Source organism: Phoca vitulina, unplaced genomic scaffold (genome assembly GCF_004348235.1).
Source record: "Phoca vitulina isolate PV1807 unplaced genomic scaffold, GSC_HSeal_1.0 scaffold57, whole genome shotgun sequence".
NCBI classification, from domain to species: Eukaryota; Metazoa; Chordata; class Mammalia; order Carnivora; family Phocidae; genus Phoca; species Phoca vitulina.
This window is the reverse complement of record NW_022589760.1, coordinates 8,497,294-8,520,450: the sequence shown is the minus strand read 5'-3', so window position 1 is coordinate 8,520,450 and position 23,157 is coordinate 8,497,294. Positions and strand designations below refer to the sequence as shown.

The 23,157-nt window shown below is 36.0% G+C and overlaps 1 protein-coding gene across 1 annotated transcript in view; it reads left to right on the top strand.

The window, feature by feature from the left end:
- The window catches only part of PCDH11X (protocadherin 11 X-linked), a 585,951-nt gene that overhangs the window by 273,238 nt on the left and 289,556 nt on the right, over positions 1 to 23,157 (top strand). Inside the window, exon 6 of the mRNA XM_032389982.1 lies at positions 21,344 to 21,539. Coding sequence (XP_032245873.1) covers positions 21,344 to 21,539 — 196 coding nt within the window. The remainder of the gene's footprint in view (positions 1 to 21,343; positions 21,540 to 23,157) is intronic.

The window sequence follows — 23,157 nt, the reverse complement described above, 5'->3', positions numbered from 1 at the left end:
TCCCCATTGAGAATGATATTCACTGTGGGCTTTCCATAGATGGTTTTTGTAATATTGAGGTAGATCCCCATTATCCCTACACAGTGAAGATTTTTAATCAAAAAAGGATGCTATATTTTGTCAAATGCTTTTTCTGCATCAGTTGGGAGGATCATAAGATTTTGTCCTTTCTTTTATTAATGTGATGTATCACGTTGATTGATTTGCAAATGTTAAACCACCTTTGCAGCCCAGGAATAAATCCCACTTGGTCTTGGTGAATAATTGTTTTAATGTACTGTTGGATCCTAATGGCTAGTATCTTGGTGAGTATTTTGACATCCATGTTCATAAGGGACATTGGTCTGTAATTCTCCTTTTTGATCTGTCTTTGTCTGGTTTTGGGATCAAGGTAATGCTGGCCTCATAGAATGAGTTTGGAAGTTTTCCTTCTGTTTCTATTTTTTGAAACAGCTTCAGTAGAATAGGTATTATTTCTTCTTTAAATGTTTGGTAGAAGTCCCTTGGGAAGCCATCTGGTCCCAGACTCTTTTTTTTTGGGGGGGGGGATGTTTTGATTACTGCTTCAATTTCTTACTGGTTATTGGTCTGTTCAGATTGTCCATTTCTTCATTTCAGTCTTGGTAGTTTATAAGTTTCCAGGAATGCATCCATTTCTTCCAGATTGCCTAATTTGTTGGCATATAGTTGTTCATAATATGTTCTTAAAATTCTATTTCTTTGGTGTTGGTTTTGTTCTCTCCTTTTTCATTCATGATTTTATTTATTTGGGTTCTTTCTCTTTCATTTGGATATGGCTGGCTAGGGGTTTATTTATCTTATTACTTCTTTCAAAGAACCAGCTTCTAGTTTTGTTGATCTGTTCCAATGTTCTTTTGGTTCCTATTTCATTGATTTGTGCACTTATTTATTATTTATCTTCTCTCCTGTATTTAGGATTTATTTGCTGTTCTTTCTCCAGCTCCTTTAGGTGTAAGGTTAGCTTGTGTATTTGAGATTTTTTTCTAATTTTTTTGAGAGAGGCTTGTATTACAATGTACTTCCCTCTTAGGACTGCCTTTGCTGCATCCCAAAGGTTTTGAAGAGCTGTATTTTCATTTTCATTAGTTTCCATGATTGTTTTTTAAAATTCTTCTTTAATTTCCTAGTTGACCCATTCATTTTTTAGTAGGATGCTCTTTAAGCTCCAAGTTTTTGAATTCCTTCCAAATTTCCTCTTGTGATTGAGTTCAAGTTCCAAAGCATTGTGGTCTGAACATATGCAGGGAATAATCCCAATCTTTTGGTATCATTTGAGACCTGATTTGTGACCCAGTATGTGATCTATTCTGGAGAATGTTCCATGTGTACTTGAGAAGAATGAGTATTCTGTTGTTTAAAGATGGAATGTTCTATATATATCTGTGAAGTCCATCTGGTCCAGTGTGTCATTCAAAGCCCTTGTTTCCTTCTTGATCTTCTGCTTAGATGATCTGTCCATTTCTGTAAGGTGTTGAATCCCCTACTATTATTGTATTATTATCAATGTGTTTCTTTAATTTGGTTATTAACTGTTTGGCATAATTGGCTATTCCCAAATTAGGAGCATAAATATTTATAATTGTTATATCTTCTTGTTGGGTAGACCCTTGCAGTATGATATAGTGTCCCACTTCATCTCTTACTACAGTCTTTGGTTTGAATTCTAATTTTTTGATATGAGGTTTGCTACCTCAGCTTTCTTTTAAGATCCATCAGCATGATAAACTGTTATCCACCCCCTCACTTTCAGTCTGGAGGTGTCTTTAAGTCTGAATGTGTCTCTTGTAGACAACATATAGATGGTTCTTTGTTTTTTATCCAATCTGATATCCTGTGTCTTTTGATTGGAACACTTTGCCCATTTATATTCAGGGTAATTATTGAAAGATATTAATTTCATGCCATTTTATTGCCTGTAAAGTCCCTGTTTCTGTAGATTTATTCTGATTCTTTCTGATTTATATTGCTCTTGGGTTCTCTTTTCACTTATAGGATATCCTTTATTTCTTGCAGGGCTGCCTGGTGGTACATGTTCTTTCAGTTTCTGTCTGTCCTGGAAGCTCTTTATCTCTGCTTCCATTCTGAATGACAGCCTTGCTGGATAAAGTATTCTTGGCTGCATGTTTTTCTCATTTAGTACCCTGAATATATCATGCTGGCCCCTTCTGACCTGCAAGGTCTCTGTGGATAGGTCTGATGTCAGTGTAATGTTCCTACTCCTGTATGTAATGTCCTGATCTGCCTTCAGGATTTTCTCTTTATCTCTGAAATTTGCAAGCTTCACTATTATATGTCAGGGTATTGATCTATTTTTATTGATTTTAGGAAGGGTCCTCTCTACCTCTTGGACATGAATGCCTGTTTCCTTCGCCAGATTAGGGAAGTTCTCAGCTATGATTTGCTCAAATATACCTTTTGGCCCTCTCTCTCTTTCTTCTCCATCAGGCCTCCCAATAAATCTGGTATTGTTTCATTTTATGGCATCCCTGGTTTCTTGAAGCCTCCCTTCATGGTCCATTAGTTTTTTTCTTTTTCTCAGGTTCCTTCCTTTCCATCAACTTGTCTTCTATGTCACTTACTCTCTCTTCTGCCTCATTAACCCTAGCTGTTAGAGCATCCAATTTAGCCTGTGGCTCAGAGCATTTTTAATTTCAGCATGATTAGATCTCATTTCTGCTCTAAGAGATTCTCTAGGGTTTTTTTATGCTTTTTTGAAGCCTAACTAGTAACTTTATAATTGTTATCCTGAATATCAGCTTGAACATTTTACTTACATACATATCCATTAGATCTGTGGCAGAGTATTACCTGTAGTTCTTTCTTTTTTTTGTGAATTCCTCCTTCTAGTCACTTTTTCCAGAGAAAAATGAATAAACACGAGAGTACTATCAAGAATATCAACCACAACCCAAATGAGATACACACTAGACACATATGAAGAGGTCAGAAACCAGAAAAGGAAAGAAAAAGAAAAAAAAAAAAAAAGGAAAGAATAAAAAGGGGGGATAGAGAATATAATCTCACAGGGTGGACGAAACAGGGTGATCCACTTGGTCCTGAGTGTATTTTGGTCTGTGTGTTAGAGGACACTAAATCCCAAAATTGTAAAGTAAGAGAAATATATATATATATATATATATATACAAAAATAAAAATGAATAGAGTGAAAAGAAGCCAAAAATGAAGAATATATCTATAAAATGTAAATGTAAAAAATGAAAGTTAAAAAGACTTAAAAATAAAGAGTTGATAAAATAAGAAACTAGTTGAAAAGGGAAAAATTAAAAAAAAAGAAATAGAAAATTTTAAACTGAAAGATAAATCAATGATGAGAAAAAACCTCAAATTCTATATATTATTTTCCCCTAGCACTGGAGTTTTACAGTCTTGTGTGGTCTGTAAACTTGCTCTTCACCTATTCTTCCAGTTGGTCTTCTGGGGGAGGGACCTGCTGTGCAGATTCTCAGGTGTCTTTGCCTGGGTGGAGTTGCACCACTCCTTGCCAGGGAGCCAGGTTCAATGTAAGCTGTTTTTGTTCCCTCTGTGTGGCTTTTGTTCCCTGAAGGCTTTCTGTGCCTCTTTAAAGGATCAAAATAAAAATGGCTTTTCCCCAATCTCCAGCCCCAGAGCAGAAAGATCATGTGGTCCTCTCTTTTCAGTACATCCTCATGGATAAACGGTCTTCACTATTGTGTGTGCCAAACTCTGCAGACTCCTGTGGTGTATGCCCACACTGATCCTCCCAGGGGAAGATGGAGGGTCTCCCAACTTTTGCATTTTTTAGGGCCCCGGCATAAAGAGTGGTTTCCTGATCATGCATGTACCTACTCTGCCTTTCCTGGGGGAAGGTGGAGGGTCACCTGTTGCTGTCCTTTACATGGTCCCTGCACTGAGAGCTATCCCCTGGTCATGCCTGCACCTGCTCTGTCCCTCTCAGGGAAGGCAGAGGGTCCCCAAATTCCTGTCCTTTGCAGGGTCCTCATACAGAGAGGGGTCACCCTGTTGGCCATGGCTCACGGTTTTTTGGAAAACCAAGCTGAGAGCCCCCTCCCGGGCTCACTGACCATAACCAGTTTCCCTGTCCCAATGTTTGGGAACTCTACTGGTTCAGGCACCCTTGCTCTTTCTATGACTCCAGGGATACTGAGACCACACTGTGCCACCTAAAATTTTGCCCCATTCCACCATGTGAGCACCTTTTAGGCAGGGTGTCTCCACTGGAGCAGATTTCTAAGGGCTCTGATTTTGCCCTCTGGGGCTATATCACTTTCCAATAGCCAGCTTACTGAGGCTTCCTCCCTCAATCCATTTATCTTCCAATTATTCCCTCAGAATTACTTCTCTGCACATCCTACAATTTACAGGCAATAAAATGGCATGAAATTAATATCTTTCAATAATTACCCTGAATATAAATGGGCAAAGTGTTCCAATCAAAAGACACAGGATATCAGATTGGATAAAAAACCAAGAACCATCTATATGTTGTCTACAAGAGACACATTTAGACTTAAAGACACCTCCAGACTGAAAGTGAGGGGGTGGATAACAGTTTATCATGCTGATGGATCTTAAAAGAAAGCTGAGGTAGCAAACCTCATATCAAAAAATTAGAATTCAAACCAAAGACTGTAGTAAGAGATGAAGTGGGACACTATATCATACTGCAAGGGTCTACCCAACAAGAAGATATAACAATTATAAATATTTATGCTCCTAATTTGGGAATAGCCAATTATGTCTATTATCATCTTCCGTTAGTCAAAAGATTATGTTGTGCTGGGGAGAGAAGATATCTGGCAAAGCACAGTAAACAATGACATGGTTGTTATGCAGATTTAAGTCCAGGTGTTCTCCAATGATAAGAGTTTCTACAAATTTAGTCATCCTACTTTTCTTTGTATAAAGAGGGAGAGACCCTTACAAATAGAGATTTCCCTTATAAATTTAAATATCTCTTAGGAAAAGGTAACTTCTATGAAGTTTTCAAAGCTTTTTGTTTGTTTGTTTGCAATTTCTTAAAAATAATCAGCTCGAGGTGCCTGGGTGGCTCAGTCTGTTAAGTATCTGTCTTCTGCTCAGGTCATGATCCCAGGGTCCTGGAAACAACCTCATGTTGGGCTGCATGTTCAGTGGGGAGCCTGCTTCTATCTCTCCCTCTGCTTCTCTCCCCCACACTCATGCTCTCTGTCTCTTTCTCAAATAAATAAAATCTTTATAAATAAACAAACAAGCAAGTAAATAAATAAATAAATAAATAAATAAATAAAATAATCAGCCTAAAATAATCTTTATGCTAAAGAGAAATATTTTGGGGTGGAAAATTCTGCTCCCCTTCACAACTTTTGAGAGGTGTAATGAAGATTCTGAGGCTAGTTTAAGTACTTGCTGTTTTGATTTACCACCTCTAAATTTAATCACATTTTCCTCTATAATCTAAATCAGATAGTATAAATCACTCAAATGGATTTTATATTTTTTAATAGTCATATATCCACACATTGATAATAGGAGATAAAAAATATGTTTTGTAGGCTGAATTAGATTTCAAAGTAAAAAAAAAGATCAGATTATTGCTCTTAAATGGAGACTTTTCAATCTTAAAATCTCTCACAATTTATGAAGTAGCCTTTTCTCAAATGAGGCTAAGAGGTATTAACCATTTGAATGTTTTCTAACAGTTTCCCCAATAATCAATCATACCAGAAAGAGAATTATCTTTGATCCTGAGAAATATGTCTATATAATGTATTTTACTACATTATATTAGTTTCAGTTGTACAACATAATGATCCAATATTTTTATATATTGTGAGCCCATATATTTAAAAGTAAAGAGTAATATTTTACTGAAATCCTTGTATTTTAAAACATAAGACAGTGTTCAAACATGGCAAGTAAATTGAGATGATTTGTTTTCATTAGTTTAAATGAAATTGCATCCTATTTTTCTATGTCTTCATAGCACTCATCCTGTTCCAGGAACCCATATTTCACCACTAACTCCTCTGGAAAGTAAATAATACTAAAAACAATTAGCTTGATTATCAATGGTGCATTATAAAACTAGACATCTTTAAGATCAAAGATGGGTGTCCTTTCAGTAAGATTGAGTGATATTTTGAATTTAAGGTAAGGTTTTATTTAATAATGCAGGAGAGGCTATAACTTTTATGAGAAAGCTTTATATAGTCTTGTGTAGTTTGTTGGATTTTAGAAGCCTCATTTTTATATTTTTCATTTTTTAGACTTCCAAAATAGATCAAGGAACAGTACATCTTCTAGAGTATTTCTATTATATCAATTTTATTTATTTATTTATTTATTTATTTATTTATTTATTTATATTTTTCAAAATTTTATTTAAATTCTAGTTAGTTAACATACAGTGTAATATTGATTTCAGGAGTACAATTTCACGATTCGTCACTTACATATGATACACAATGCTCAACTCAAGAAATGTCCTACTTAATACCTATCACCCACTTAGCCCATACCCCACCCACCTCCCCTCCAGCAACCTTCAGTTTGTTCTCAATAGTTAAGAGTCTCTTATGGTTTGCTTCATTCTCTCTCTCTTTTTTTTCCCACTTCCCATATGTTCATTTGTTTTGTTACTTAAATTCTATATATGAGTGAAATCATATAGCATTTGTTTTTCTCTGACTGACTTGTTTTGCTTAGCATAATACACTTTGGCTTAATCCATGACCTTGTAAATGGCAAGATTTCATTCTTTTGATGGCTGAGTAATATTCCATATACACTAAAGGCTAAAGGAGGCTAAAGAACACCCTACTAAAAGATGGATGGGTCAACCAGGAAATTAAATAAGATATTAAAAAAATACATGGAAAGAAATGAAAATGTAAACACAATGGTCCACAGCCTTTGGGATGCAGGGAAAGCTTTTCTAAGAGGGAAGTATATAGCAATACAGGTCTACCTCAAGAAGCAAGAAAAATCTCAAATAAACAACCAAACCTTATGCTTACAGGAGGTACAAAAAGAACAGCAAAGGAAGCCTAAGGCCAGCAGAAGACAGGAAATAATAAAGATTAGACCAGAAATAAATGACGTAGAAACAAACAAACAATATAATAGAACAGACCAATGAAACCGGGAGCTGGTTCATTTAAAGAATTAATAAAATTGATTAACACCTATCTAGACTTATGAAAAAGAAAAGAGAAAGAACCCAAATAAATAAAATCATGAATGAGAGAGTAGAGATCAAAGTCAACACCTCAAAAATACAATTATAAGAGAATATTATGAAAAATTATATATCAACAAATTGGCCTATCTGGAAGAAATGGATAAGTTCCTAGAAACATATAAACTACCAAAACTGAAACAGGAAGAAATAGAAAAATTGAACGGACAGATAACCAGCAGAGAAATTGATTCAGTCCTCCAAAATCTCCCAACAAACAAAAGTCCAGGGCCAAATGACTTCACAGGTGACTTCTACCAAACATTTAAAGAAGAGTTAATACCTATTATTTTCAAACTGTTCCAAAAAAATAGAAATGGAAAGAAAACTTCCAAACTCATTCTATGAGGCCAGAATTATCCTGATTCCAAAAACAGACAAATACCCCACTTAAAAAAGAGAACTACAGGCCAATATCCCTGATGAACATGGATGCAAAAATTCTCAACAAAATACTAGTAAATTGAATCCAACATTATATTAAAAGAATATTTCACCACAATCAAGTGGGATTTATTCCTGGTTTGCAAGGATCATTTAATATTTGCAAGTCAATGTGATACAGCACATTAATAAAATAAAAAAATAAGAACCATATAATCCTGTCAATAGCTGCAGAAAAAAGCATTTGATAAATTACAACATGCATTCATGAGAGAAAAAAAAAAAAAAAACTCAACAAAGTAAGGATAGAGGAAACATACCTCAACTTCATAAAAGCCATATACTGAATACCCACAGCTAATATCATTTTCAATGGGGAGAAACAGAGCTTTTCTTCTACAATTAGGAAAAAGGGAAGGATGTCCCCTCTCAAAACTGTTATTTAACATAGTACTGGAAGTCTTAGCCTCAGCAATCAGACAACAACAACAACAACAACAAAAAGGCATCTAAATTGGCAAGTGAGAAGTTAAACTTTCACTATTTGCAGATGACATGATGCTCTGTAGAAAATCTGAAAGACTACACCAAAGAATTGCTGTAACTGATACACAAATTCAGTAAAGCCATAGGATACAAAACCTACCCACAGAAAACTGTTGCACTTCTCTACACCAATAATGAAGCAACAGTAAAAGAAATCAATAAGTTGTTCCCATTTACAATTGCACCAAAACCAAAAAGGTACCTAGGAATAAACCTAACGAAAGAGGTAAAAGATCTGTACTCTGAAAAATATAAAACACTGATGAAAGCAATTGAAGATGAGACACAAAAATGGAAAAACATTCCATGCTCATGGATGGGAAGATCACATACTGTTAATTTGTCTATACTACCCAAAGGTATCTACACATTTAATGCAATACCTATCAAAATACCAACAGCATTTTTCACAGAGCCAGAACAAACAATCCAAGAATTTGTATAGAACCAAAAAAGACCATGAGGGCCAAAGCAATCTTGAAGAAAAGCAAAGCTGTAGGCATCACAATTTCAGACATCTCATGTCTTTTGATTGGAGTGTTTAGTCTATTTACATTCAGAGTATTGATAGATATGTATTTATTGCCATTTAGTACTTGTTTTGTCATTGTTTCTGGAGATTTTCTTTTTTCCTTTCTAGTCTTTGTCATTTTTGGTCTTTCCTTTCCACTCAAATTGTCCTCCTTGATATTTCTTGCAAGACTGGTTTAGTGGTCATGAACTCATTCAGTTTTTGTTTGTCTGGGAAACTATCTCTCTCTCTATTCTGAATGATAGCCTTGCTGGATAGAGTATTCTTGGCTGCAGATTTTTCTCATTTGGCACATTCAATGAATAATGCCACTTGCTTCTGGCTTGCCAACCTTCTGTGGAGAAATCTGCTGTCTACCTTAAGGATCTTCCCATGTAAGTTATGGACTTCTTTTGTCTTGGTGCTATGATTTTTTCTTTATCACTGTATTTTGCAAATTTAACTACAATTTGTTTTGGTGTTGGCCTGCTTTTGTTGATTTCGATGGGAGTTCTCTGTGCCTCCTGGATTTGGATGTCTGTTTCCTTCTCCAGATTAAGCAAGTTTTCAGCTATTATTTCCTCAAGTAAATCTTCTGCCTCCTTTTCTGCTCTTCTGGTACTCCTATGATACAAATGTTATTTCATTTGATGACATCACTGAGTTCCCTAAGGCTACTCATGTGGTCCATCATTCTTTCTCTCTTTTCTTCAGCTTCATTATTTTCCATAATTCGATATTCTATATCACCTATTCATTCTTCTGCTTCTTCCATCCTTGTTTCATTACATCTAGTTGGTTTTGAATCTCAACTATTTCATTGTTCATTTCTGACTGATTTTTTTTTTTTTTACCACCCTGAACATGCCCAGTCTTGTCTGACTGATTGTTTTATAAACATCACCCTGATGTCTTCCATGCTTTTCTCAAGCCCAGCAAGTATCCTTATGATTGTAATTTTCAATTCTCCTCCAGGCATATTATTTATATCTGTTTTGATTTGGTTTCTGGCAATGATGTTTTCTTGTTCTTTCTTTTGGGATGATTTCCTCTGTCTTGGCATTTTGTCTAGGTTTTGGTCTTCTCTGTGTGAGAAAAGCCTGTTATGTTTACTGCTCTGTGAGTAATGGCTTTATGAAGAAGAAATCATATAGGGTCCAGGGCCTGGTGCTTTGGGGAGTGTCTCTTGTGTGTGCTGCATGCACTCTGCTGTTGTGTTTTGGCTGCTCTATCCTTCAGGTCAGTGGTTTGCAGAGGTTCTCCTTGCCTGCAGTGTACAGTGTTTGGTCCTTGGCCAGAGTGTGGTAAGTTTTAACGAGGTGTGCTCTGATCTGCTTGTTAAATGAGACCTGATGCTACTTCCACTAGGACTGAAGCCTTGCAGAACTCTATGGTCATTAGACTTGGTGCATGTGGGGGTTTGTGCTGGGCTTCTTGGGAAAGAGCATACTGCACTGGTCCTTGGGCACACTTGCCTGAGAAAAGCAGTAACTGCAGAAAACAGGGGTGTGGGAATTGATGTAAGCAGGTTAGGCAGCCAGTGTTAGTGCTGTGCTGTTTACTGAAGTTGGTTTATGCTGAGGGGCGGGGCAGGGGAATGGTACCAGCCAGCTCCTTTGTCCCTGGAGAGGGGAGTCTGTGCTTGCTGCTCTCAAAGAAGCACTCCCAGAAGAGTGAATAATTTCCCCTCATACACCCTAGGCATTTTCAGATTGCTCTTTTCACAATTATGTCTCCAGGTTGCTTTCCTGTCTGCAACAGTGCAGTGTAATTTGGGCTCTATCTCTACCAAGCCTTCTGACTTCTAAAACTCCAAACTTTAGGGACCTGGTGTGGCTTGGACCAGTGCTGGTATTCTGGGGAAGGTCTTGCCATGCTGGGACTGATGAAGTTTTGACCCAGAAGGGCAGTCGCGCCAGAGTGCAGGGGCATGGGATTTGGAGCAAAGCAGGCTGAACAGCCAGTGTCAGGGTTACCCACCCTCAGCAGGTGTCTCTACACCTATGCTGAGGGGCAGAGAAGTGAAATGGCACCTGCTGGCTCTTTTGTCTCCAGAGAGGAAATGTCACCTTTCATAGGTTTGCTCTAAGAAGAGGGAACAGTCTCTCCAGGTGCATCTTAGGGGATCCTCAGCTTGCCCCCATCTACCCCAGGGTTGTTTCTTTGCCTTCTCTCTAGGACTAGGGCAGTGTGCTCAGGTCTCTATCCCTACTGAACCCATGAACCCCTAAAATTCCGGTCTTTGAGCTCTGCTGGTTGCAAAAACTGATGAAAATGAGTCCCTCTCATTTTCCCAACCAATGGTTTTGGGGAAGTGTTCTCCTTGTCCATATCCTTGTGCACTCCACTCTCTCTCTCTCCCCTTTCTCCACAACCAGAGCTCCCTCCCCTGTGCAGCACCCATAATCCTTTTCTCCCCAAAACCATGTCTCTGCACTTTCTACCTTCCTTGGTGTGGCCTCTTCTCTCCCTCTATTGGTGCAGTGTGTTTTATCAGTCAAGTCAATTTCTTGGGTATTTGGAATTATTTGATAGTTATCTAGCTGTGTTATAGGGATGAGGCAAGCCTGGGATCCTCCTACTACACTGCCATCTTAGCTGGCCAACACAATATTGTCCTATTTTAATCCTTGGTCAGAAAGTTGTACTTTCTCAAACATTTGCAATAATTCTCTTTAATTTGCAAAGTTCAGAAAACTCTGGCAATATGTTGATTTAAGAATTTACAAACAACACTCTGGAAAGAAGATTTGTTAAACCTATCTTTGAATAGATCATTTCCATTTAGATTGAGCTGAGATGAATCATGACTGAAGGAAAGATGCCCTTATGTACTGCCACATAGTCTTCTAACCATAAAGGGAATAAGTCTGATTTATTTGCCAAAAATTAAATAAATTAAATTAAATTAAAAACATTACCAAGTGCTATGGAAACATGTAGTGGCAAAACAGAGCTGACATTTGTTTTGATTCTGGTACAATTGAGCATCATGAACTTCCTGCACATGCTAGTAATAATTTATCATATTAAAATGATAAAAGCCTTGAAGCATAAGACTTTAAGGACAGAATGCAAAATAGAAAATGAAAAATGAGACAAACTATTCAAATTTTATGAAATGGACCAATGAAAATACAATTAGATGAACTGATCTACCCTGCAAGATTACTTAAATTGGAAAAGTAGAAGTCTATATGACTACAAAGTATAGGTTCAACTAGTAAAGGCCCACTGTAAAATGTGTCATCTGGGAGTTTTTACATTGGGAATTATAAGTTACAAGTGGGATATGTATGCTGGCCATATAATGCACATGAAAATTTCAAATTGAGTTTCTAAAATATGTTCACATTTTGTTTTAAGATATTTGAATAATTATAAATTATTATTTATTTATTCATTTTTTAATTAACATGAGAGACTATGGACTCTGAGAAACAAACTGAGGGTTTTAGAGGGGAGGGGGTGGGATGGGTTAGCCTGGTGATGGGTATTAAGGAGAGCATGTATTGCATGGAGCGCTGGGTGTTATACACAAACAATGAATCATGGAACACTACATCAAAAACTAATGATGTACTGTATGGTGACTAACATAACATAATAAAAAAAATTAACATATAATGCATGATTTGTTCCAGGGGTACAGATCTGTGATTCATCAGTCTTACACAGCACCTAGCACTCACCACAACACATACCTTCCCCAATGTCCATCACCCAGCCACACCATACCCCCACCCCCTCTCCTCCAGCAACCTTCAGTTTGTTTCCTAAGATTAAGAGACTCTTATAAATTATTTTTCTAAGAGACAGTAACCATGTGAAAATGCAGACAACCTCTGAAATCCAGCATGAAGCTACTGATTATTATAAAATATGCTTGAAAGTATGATAACAATAATGTTTTATATATTAATTAAAAACAAATCTCCATATAGTAATCCTTAAAAAATAACCCTACCTATGATTACCCTTTCTAAGCAGTGTTACTTGCAATGGCAATGAATCTAGAATAGGCTGGGTTAGAGTGTATTAGAATTGAAGTTTAGGTAAGTGCAAGGTTATATGATTAGTTTGGCAACTTTGACAGGTAATTCTAATGAGCCCTCTAGAGCACAATACTCAAATGGATACTCAAATGTTACATAATAAGATTCACAGGCTGGCCTATCTGCATTCAGCTTCTCTGCTGCTAGATTCACCTTTATAAAATGCTACTTATATCATATTATGGAAATGTAATAATATTCACCTGATGTTTGGTATGGAATTACACCTTCATTAGGTATAATGGACACAAGAATGTTGGAAATTTAATAGTTTGCCTATAAATGATTCATCTAGGTGACACCAGTATTATTTCTAAGCATTCATACATTCTGTTATTTTGATTGATTTGCTCTAAAAACAAGGCATGTAGATTATAAGGAAAAGCATCTTGTGAATTTTTCTCTTACTGGTAGGAAAATAACTAGCCATTCAGTACATACATTTATTCATGAATAATCCAGGATTTATTTCCACCTCATAAAGTCACCATTACAGTCACTAGATTGTTTTAACTTGTATTCCATTACTTCCTTGAAGGGCTGCAGATGAACAAGTTATGACATGGTCATTAATGTAATAGCTCTTTTATATCTCACAGTAATCCTTTTCAACATGAAAAATGAAATTATTCTTCTCTTTGAGAGACTTAAGGAGTAATTTTCATGAAATAGTTAATTTTCTAAATAAGATAAGAATATTATCTATTTTGAATACCTCTATATTATGAATCTGAGCAGAAAAGTGCCATTATAGGATTCATCAATTAAAAAATAAAAGACAAATGAGTTATACCCTATTTCCAAAATTTACACAAAGGATCCATAAACTGTTAATTTTGTATAATTATTTTATGTTCTGTTCTATCTGGAAGTGTCACAAATTGAAAAATGCAAACTCAAGTAAGAATCATTAAAGCAAACACAGGAAAAATAGTTAAATTATATATAAAAGCTAATTATAGACAAATGTCTAAATAAAATGTGTCAGGCATTTTAAAATGTTAATGTTACAGACCTTGCATTTTAAAAAAGTTTGTGTTTATATTTTTATGTTTATATTTTAATTTATATACAACGATTTATATGAACAACTATAAATAATTTTAGAATTAAATGAGATTTAACCTATAATTATGAGCTTATGGTTTCTTTGAGAGACAACAGTCAAATTCAGCATTGTTAGACTGACAAAATTTGCTCACTGTATGCTCAATTTGGAAGAAGGGGACAGGGAGATCTTTGGGGCTACTTTTTATTCAATTTAATTTTATTTAAATTAATTAGCATACACTATATTATTAGTTTCAGAGGTAGAGTTCAGGGATTCATCAGTTGCACATAATAGCCAGTGCTTATCATATCATGTGCCCTCCCCAAAGCCCATCACCCAGTTACCCCATCCACCCACCCACCTCCCCTCCAGCAAACCTCAGGGTGTTCCCTATAGTTAAGAGTCTCTAATGGTTTGTCTTCCTCTCTGCTTTCATCTTATTTTACTTTTCCCTCCCTTCCCCTATTACCCTCTGTTTTGTTTCTTAAATTCCACATATGAGTGAATTCATATGATAATTGTCTTTCTCTGATTGACTTCGTTTGCTTAACATAATATGTTCTACTTCCATCCATGTCATTGCAAATGGTAAGATTTCAATTTCTGATGTCTGAGTCCTATTCCATTGTGTGTGTGTGTGTGTGTATATATATATATATATATATATATATATATATATATATATATCACATCTTTATCCATTCATCTGTCAGTGGACATCTGGACTCTTTCCATAGTTTGGCTAATGTGGATATTGCTGCTATAAACATTAGGATGCAGGTGCCCTTTCAGATCACGTTTGTATCCATTGGGTAAATACCTAGTACTGCAATTGCTGGGTCGTAGGGTAGCTCTATTTTTAACGTCTTGAGGAACCTCCATACTGTTTTCCAGAGTGGCTGCACGAGCTTGCATTCTCACCAAAAGTGTAGGAGGGTTTCCTTTTCTCCACATCCTCACCAACATTTGTTTTCTGTCTTTTTTTTTTTTTTCCATTCTAACTGGTGTAAGGTGGTATCTCATTGAGGTTTTGATTTGCATTTCCCTGATGCCGAGTGATGTGGAGCACGTTTTCATGTGTCTGTTGGCCATTTGGATGTCTTCTTTGCAGAAATGTCTGTTCATGTCTTCTGCCCATTTCTTGATTGGATTATTTGATCTTTGGGAGTTGAGTCTGATAAGTTCTTTTTTTTTTTTTTTAAAGATTTTATTTATTTATTTGACAGAGAGAGACACAGTGAGAGAGGGAACACAAGCAGGGGGAGTGGGAGAGGGAGAAGCAGGCTTCCCGCGGAGCAGGGAGCCCGATGTGGGGCTCGATCCCAGGACCCTGGGATCATGACCTGAGCTGAAGGCAGACGCTTAACGACTGGGCCACCCAGGCGCCCCAAGTCTGATAAGTTCTTTATAGATTTTGTATACTAGCCCTTTATCTGATATGTCATTTGCAAATATCTTCTCCCAGTCTGTCAGTTATCTTTTGGTTTTGTTGACTGTTTCCTTTGCTCTGCCAAAGATTTTTATCTCGATGAAGTCCCAATAGTTCATTTTTGCCCTTTCTTCCCTTGCCTTTGGCAATGTGTCTAAGAAGAAGTTGCTGTGGCTGAGGTCGAACAAATTGCTGCCTGGGTTCTCCTCAAGGATTTTGATGGATTCCTGTCTCACATTTAGGTCTTTCATCCATTTTGAGTCTATTTTTGTGTGTGGTATAAGGAAATGGTTCAGTTTCATTCTTCTGCACGTGGCTGTCTAATTTTCCCAATACCATTTGTTAAAGAGACTTTTTTTTTTTTTTCCATTGGACATTCTTTCCTGCTTTGTCAAAGATTAGTTGACCATAGAGTTGAGGGTCCATTTCTGGGCTCTCTATTCTGTTCCATTGATCTATGTGTCTGTTTTTGTGCCAGTACCATACTGTCTTGATGATTGCAGCTTTGTAGTAGACCTTAAAGTCTGGAATTGTGATGCCACCAGCTACACTTTTCTTTTTCAACATTCCCCTGGCTATTCAGGGTCTTTTCTGTTTCCATACAGATATTAGGATTATTTATTCCAGCTCTGTGAAAAATGTTGATGCAATTTTGATAATGATTGCACTGAATGTGTGGATTTCTCTGGATAGCAGAGACATTGTAACAATATTTGTTCTTCCATTCCATGGGCATGGAATCCTTTTCCATTTCATAGTGTCCTCCTAAATGTCTTTCATAAGTATTCTATAGTTTTCACAGTACAGATCCTTTGCCTTTTTGGCTAGGTTTATTCCTAGGTATCTTATGGTTATTGGTGCAGTTGTAAATGGAATTGATTCCTTAATTTCTCTTTCTTCTGTCTCATCGTTTAGTGTATAGAAATGCAACTGATTTCTGTGCATTGATTTTATATCCTGCTACATTGTTGAATTGCTATATGAGATCTAGTCATTTTGGGGTGGAGTCTTTTGGGTTTTCCACATAAAGTATCATGTCATCTGTGAAGAGTGAGAGTTGGAGTTCTTCTTTGTCAGTTTGAATGCGTTTTATTTCTTTTTGTTGTCTGATTGCTGAGGCTTGGACTTCTAGTAATATGTTGAACAACAGTGGTGAGATTGAACATCCCTGTCGTGTTCCTAACTTTAAGGGGAAAGCTCTCAGTTTTCCCCATTGAGAATAATATTTGCTGTGGGCTTTTTGTATATGGCTTTTATGATATTGAGGTATATTTCCTCTATCCCTACACTGCGAAGAGTTTTAATCAAGAGAGGATGCTGTATTTTGTCAAATGCTTTTTCTGCACCAAATGAGAGGATCATATATTTCTTGTCCTTTCTTTTATTAATATAGTGTTTTACATTGATTGATTCACAAATTTTGAACCACCCTTGCAGCCCAGTAATAAATCCCACTTGGTTGTGGTGAATAATCCTTTTAATGTACTGTTGGATCCTACTGGCTAGTATCTTGGTGAGAATTTTGAATCCATGTTCATGAGGGGTATTGGTCTGTAATTCTCCTTTTTGCTGGGGTCTTTGCCTGGTTTTGCAATCAAGGTAATGCTGGCCTCATAAAATGGGCTTACACGTTTTCCTTCCATTTCTATTTTTTGAAACAGTTTCAGAAGTATAGGTATTAATTCTTCCTTAAATGTTTCTAGAATTTTGCTGGGACACCATGAAGACTTGGACTCTTGTTTGTTGGGAGATTTTTTATTACTGCTTCAATTTCCTTGCTGGTTATGGTCTGTTCAGGTTTTCTATTTCTTCCTGGTTCAGTTTTGGTAGTTTATATGTTTCTAGGAATGCATCCATTTCTTCCAGATTGCCAAACTTGTTGGCATTTTGCTCATAATATTTCCATTTCTTCAGTGTTGGTTGTGATCTCTCCTCTTTCATTTGTGATTTTATTTATTTGGGTCCTTTCTCTTTTCTTTTTGATAAGTCTGACTAGGAATTTATCAATCTTACTAATTCTTTCAATGAACCACCTTCTTGTTTCATTGATCTGTTCTACTGTTTATTTTGTTTGTTTGTTTGTTTGTTTGGTTTCTAATTCATTGTTTTCTGCTCTAGTCTTTTTTATATCTCTTCTCCTGTTGGATCTAGATTTTATTTACTATACTTTCTCCAGCTCCTTTAGGTGTAATGTTAACTTGTATATTTGAGACTTTTTTTGTTTCATGATAATGGCTTATATTGCTATATACTTCCCTCTTAGGACCACCTTTGCTGCCTCCTAAAGGTTCTGAACTGTTCTGTTTTCATTTTCATTTGCTTCTATGATTTTTTTAATTTTTTTTAGTTTCCTGGTTGACCTATTCATTCTTTAGTAGGATGTTCTTTAACTTCCATGTATTTGTGTTCTTTCCAAATTTTCTTCTGTTATTGAGTTCAAGTTTTAAAGCATTGTGGTCTGAAACTATGCAGTGGTCTGAAACTATGCTGAGTATAATCCCAGTCTTTTGGTACCGGTTGAGACCTGATTTGTGGTCCAATGTGTGATCTATTCTGGAGAATGTTCCATATGCACTCGAGAAGAAAGTGTATTCTGTTGTTTTAGGATGAAATGCTCTGAATATATCTGTGAATCCCATCTGGTCCAGTGTGTCATTCAAAGCCTTTGTTTCCTTGACCTTCTGCTTAAATGATCTGTCCAATACCCTGAGTATCATTATCAATGCATTTCTTTAATTTTTGTTATTAATTGGTTTATTTAACTGGCTGCTCTCATGTAAGGGGCATAAATATTTACAACTGTTAGTTCTTCTTGCTGGATAGACCCTTTAATTATGACATAGTTCCCCTCTTCATCTCTTATTAGTTTTGGGTTTAAAATCTAATTTATCTGTTATAAGGATTGCTACCTCAGCTTTCTTTTAATGCCTATTTGCATGATAAATGGTTCTCCATCCCCTCATTTTCAATCTGTAGTTGTATTTGGATCTAAAATGAATCTCTGGTAGACAGCATATCAGTGGGTCTTGTTTTTTTGTTTTTTTTTGTAATCTAATCTGATACCTGTGTCTTTTGATTAGAGCTTTTAGCCCATTTACATTCAGAATAACTATTGAAAGATATGAGTTTTGTGCTGTTGTATTACCTGTAATGTCTGTTTCTGGAGATTGTCTCTGTTCCTTTATGGTCTTTGCTACTTTTTGTCTCTCTTCACTCAAAGATCCACTTTAATATTTTTTGCAGGGATGGCTTAGTGATCACAAATTCTTTTAGTTTCTCTTTGTCCTGCAAGCTCTTTATCTCTCCTTCCATTCTGAATGACAGCCTTGCTGGATAAAGTATTCTTGCCTGCATATTTTTCTCATTTAACACCTTGAATTTGTTATGTCAGTCCTTTCTGGCCAGCTGGGTCTCTGTGGATAGGTCTGCTGCCAGCCTTCTGTTTCTATACTTGTAGTTTAAGGACCTCCTGTCCTGAGCTGCTTTCAAGATTTTCTCTTTGTCTCTGGAATTTACAAGCTTCACTATTATATGTCAGGGTGTTGTCCTAATTTTATTGATTTTGAGGGGGGTTCTCTGTGCCTCCTGAACTTGAATGCTTGTTTCCTCCCCCAGATTAGGGAAGTTCTCAACTATAATTTGTTCCAATATACCTTCTGCCCTCCTTTGTTTTCTTCATCTTCTGGAACTCCTATTATTTGAATATTGTTGCACTTTATGGTATCACTGATTTCTCAGAGTCTCCCCTCATGATCCAGTAGTTGTTTTTCTCTCCTTTTCTCAGCTTTCTTACTTTCCTTACTTTCCATCATTTTGTCTTCTATATTGGTGACTCTACTGCCTCATTTATCCTCACTGTTAGAGCCTCCATTTTTGACTGCCTCTCAGTAATTGCATTTTTAATTTCAAATTGATTATATTTTAGTTCTTTTATTTCTACATTAAGGCATTCTCTAGTGTCTTTTATTTCTCTAGTCATCACTCAGTGTGCACACCATCCCATCCCTGATATTACTCTGGGAACCAAACGTCTTCCTCTTTCCTGCTGAATGGCTTCCCAGTCCCCCAATTCAGGGTTCCATACCTCGCCTCTGCCGAATTCTCTCATTCCAAATGTGTGGAATTTTTCTGTTCTCCTCCAATTTTCTTCCGAGTTGTTCAAAATAGTCAAAGATTGATTTAGTTGTATTTGAAGGACGAAGCAACTTCAGGGTTCCCCTACTACTCCACCATCTTTGAACTCCCCTGGGGCTGCTTTTATGAGGACAGTAACCTCATATATGAGGGCCCCACCCTCATGATCTAATCATCTCCTAAAAGCCCCACCTCAAATACAACCATCTTGGGTATTAGGTATCAATATATGAGTTTTCAGGGCACACAAACATTCATTCTATAGTAATGGTCTTCAAATGTTTTCATATCTCCATTTGAAAAAAGTGACTGACAGACAAAACTAAATTTATGAAAGTATACTAATTCTATCATGAAAATTCTTAGTATCTAATTGCATGTGATTTTATTATGTCTAAATTTCTTAAATAATTATCTCTAAATTGTATCTTTCATACTCCTAGTAGTTAGTTATTTGTGTTGATCTATTGTTATATAACGAACTGTCCCCAAACTTTGGAGCATAAAGCAAAAACCAATTATAATTTACATTTTTTAGGTCAGGAATTTGGGTCATTCACAGAAGAGATTATCTTTGCTCCACAATGACTGGTGCCTCTGGGGTGGTTCAAATGTCTGGAGATGGCTGGGATGGCTCATATAAAGCCATAAGCTGTAATGTCCAGAATGAATTCTTCACATACATATCTGGCACCTGAACTAGGGTAGTTGAAACACTTAGGCCTTCCTGGGTATTGTACTCTCTTTCTATGCAGTCTTTCCACATGGCCAGCTTGAGCTTCCTCATGGTATGGAAGTATCCCAGTAGTCATATTTCTTTCAATACAGCTGATTTTCTCCAGAGTGAGTATTCCAATGGAACAAGGTGGAAACTTCAAGGTTTGGTTACTCAGGGCCTACCTATATTCACTGTGGTAGAGAAATACAAAAAAGTCTTAATACTAAGAGATGAGGTCCATTAAGAGGGTTATCTTTGGAGATTAGCCACTACATATGGGAATGTTGCAAACAAAAGTACCACTACATCTGGTTGAATGGAGTTAACACCATCACTAGGTGTCATGAATCTTTTGTTTTGGAAACAAATGCTTCATCTTCATATTTTGACATATATATTCTGCTGTAATTACCATAAAATATGTATAGTTTGCTTTTATAATTACCATTAACTGTTATCCATACCATGTAACTATATTTTGTAGAGGGTAGAATCTATTTAAATTAATTCTAATACAGGGGCACCTGGGTGGCACAATCAGTTAAGCATCCAACTCTTGGTTTTGGCTCAGGTTATGATCTCAGTATCATGAGATCGAACCCCATGTTGGGCTCCATACTCAGAATGGAGTCTGCTTTAGATTCTCTCTCCCTCTTTCCTTCCAACTCATGCTTTCTCTCTCTCTGTCTCTCTAAAATAAAATAAAATAAAATCTTCAAAGAAATTAATTACTTAATTCCAATACAGAATTTTGCCTCTAAAATTCTTGAAAAAGATGATTTGTACTTTTAATTTTCTAAACCTACATGATTGAATACATTTGTGCTATTATTTACTGTTTCAGACCATCAGAATCTTATAGCTATAGCAATAAAATTTTGTTATATTTATCCATACTTATTTTCAAAAAATGAATTATTGTCAAATAAATAATAATAATAATAATAATGATAAATCCATTTTTGAATACTGATCAGAATTTCCAATATGCTCAAATGTCTAAAAAGGCTGACAGCTTCTTACTTTAGAATAAGCTGACTTTTGTGTATTTGGATGTACCCTGTTTAAAGAAATAATAAAAGCAACTCTACTGCCAGGTGAAGCAGGTTTGAACACAAGGCTGACTCTTCATAAAAGCCTGACAATTTTTACAACTCAAGATCATGTTAATGTTACTTCACTAGATATCAGAAATAATACATTTTCTAAATTGGATGCATTAGGCAATTATTCGGATCAGAACTGAAACCCTATAATTTTCATTCTTCCTTTCAGTCCCAGCGGCATGTCACATTTCACTTACCAGAAGGATCTCAGGAAAACAGCAGTGATGGTGGACTGGGAGACCATGATGTGGGGATTCCCAGCACATCCCATGCCCTGCCCCTTGGCTATCCTCAGGAGCAGTACTTTGACCATACTGCACCCAATAACCGCACTGAAGGGGATGGCAACTCTGATCCTGAATCCTGTAAGTGATACCTGTTTAGTCCTGCAGGATAAATGGACTTATTGTGTTTGTTAGTCAAACAATTGGAGCTACAATGACACTGAGCATTTAATATTAATATGAGTATTTACAATTTTTAAAGGTAAAAATACAGAATTATGTGGAAGGTATATATGCAGCAGTTTATAATATATGAACTGTGTGATCATATCTACTTCAAAAGTTATTATGAAATTTAAAATACTCATTTTCTTTAGGCATAGATAAGATCTTTTATTCTTATATACACATATATATGTATACATATGTATGTAACCAGCCACTTCATTTTATGTTTTATTTAAGTACATATAAATTATTTTTATAATTCATATGAATTATTTTTTAGAATTTATTTTTCATTTTAGTAGAGATAATAACCATAGGCATTTTTTAATTAAACACATTTTTTCACCATTGAGGATGATGATATCTGTGGGTTTTTCATATATGGCCTTTATTATGTTGTATAACAAAGAAACTTATTAAAGTGCAAGAAGCACACTATTTCACTTTAAATGAATTTATATTACCTTAATATGGCATACTAATGATATTTTTGACATAGCACATGTGTGTGCTTTGATTAAAAACAAACAAAAAATAGCAGATCAAAATTTGCCATAGCAAAATAATCTCTTCTAACACAGATGATAAGGTACTTTGATTGTTCAAAAAGAAACTCTATAACTCTGAAACAGTACATAATTATGGATTTTATTATATGGAGTAGATACTAATAAACTGTGCATTTTTAGTCCAAACACCACAAATAAGAATGTAAGCTGTTAGAGGAAATAAATGCTGTCCTTAAGCAATCAAATTATTTTACACAGTTCCCATTTCATATTTTGAAATGCTTTGCATCCTGAATCTGCTTTCTTTTCTGCTAATGAATTGTCCAAAATAGTACACAGTACTGAAAATTCCTTGTAAGGTCACAAAAACATAGAAATACATCTATGAATAAGATTTTCCCCAAAATTTGCTAAAGGTATTTATTAATGTTCCTTTATTTTTTTTTTATTTTAAGTTTATTTTATTTATTTTTATTATGTTCAGTTAGCCAACATATAGTACATCATTAGTTTTTGATGTAGTGTTTAACAATTCATTAGTTGTGTATAACACCCAGTGCTCATCACAACATGTGCCCTCCTTAATACCCATCACCCGGCTATCCTATCCCACCATCCCCCTCCCTTATGAAACCCTCAGTTTGTTTCCCGGAGTCCAGAGTCTCTTATGGTTTGTCTCCCTCTCTGATTTCTTCCCATTCAGTTTTCCCTCTCTTCCCCTATGATCCTCTGCACTATTCCTTATGTTCCACAAATAAGTGAAACCATAAGATAATTGACTTTCTCTGCTTGACTTATTGCACTTAGCATAATCCCCTCCAGTACCATCCATGTCAATGCAAAAGGTGGGTATTCAGCCTTTCTGATGGCTGAATAATATCCCATTGTATATATATACCACATCTTCGTTATCCATCCCTCTTTTGAAGGGCATCTTGGCTCCTTCCACAGTTTGGCTATTGTGGACATTGCTGCTATGAACATTGGGGTGTATGTACCCTTTTTACACTGTTGGCAGGAAT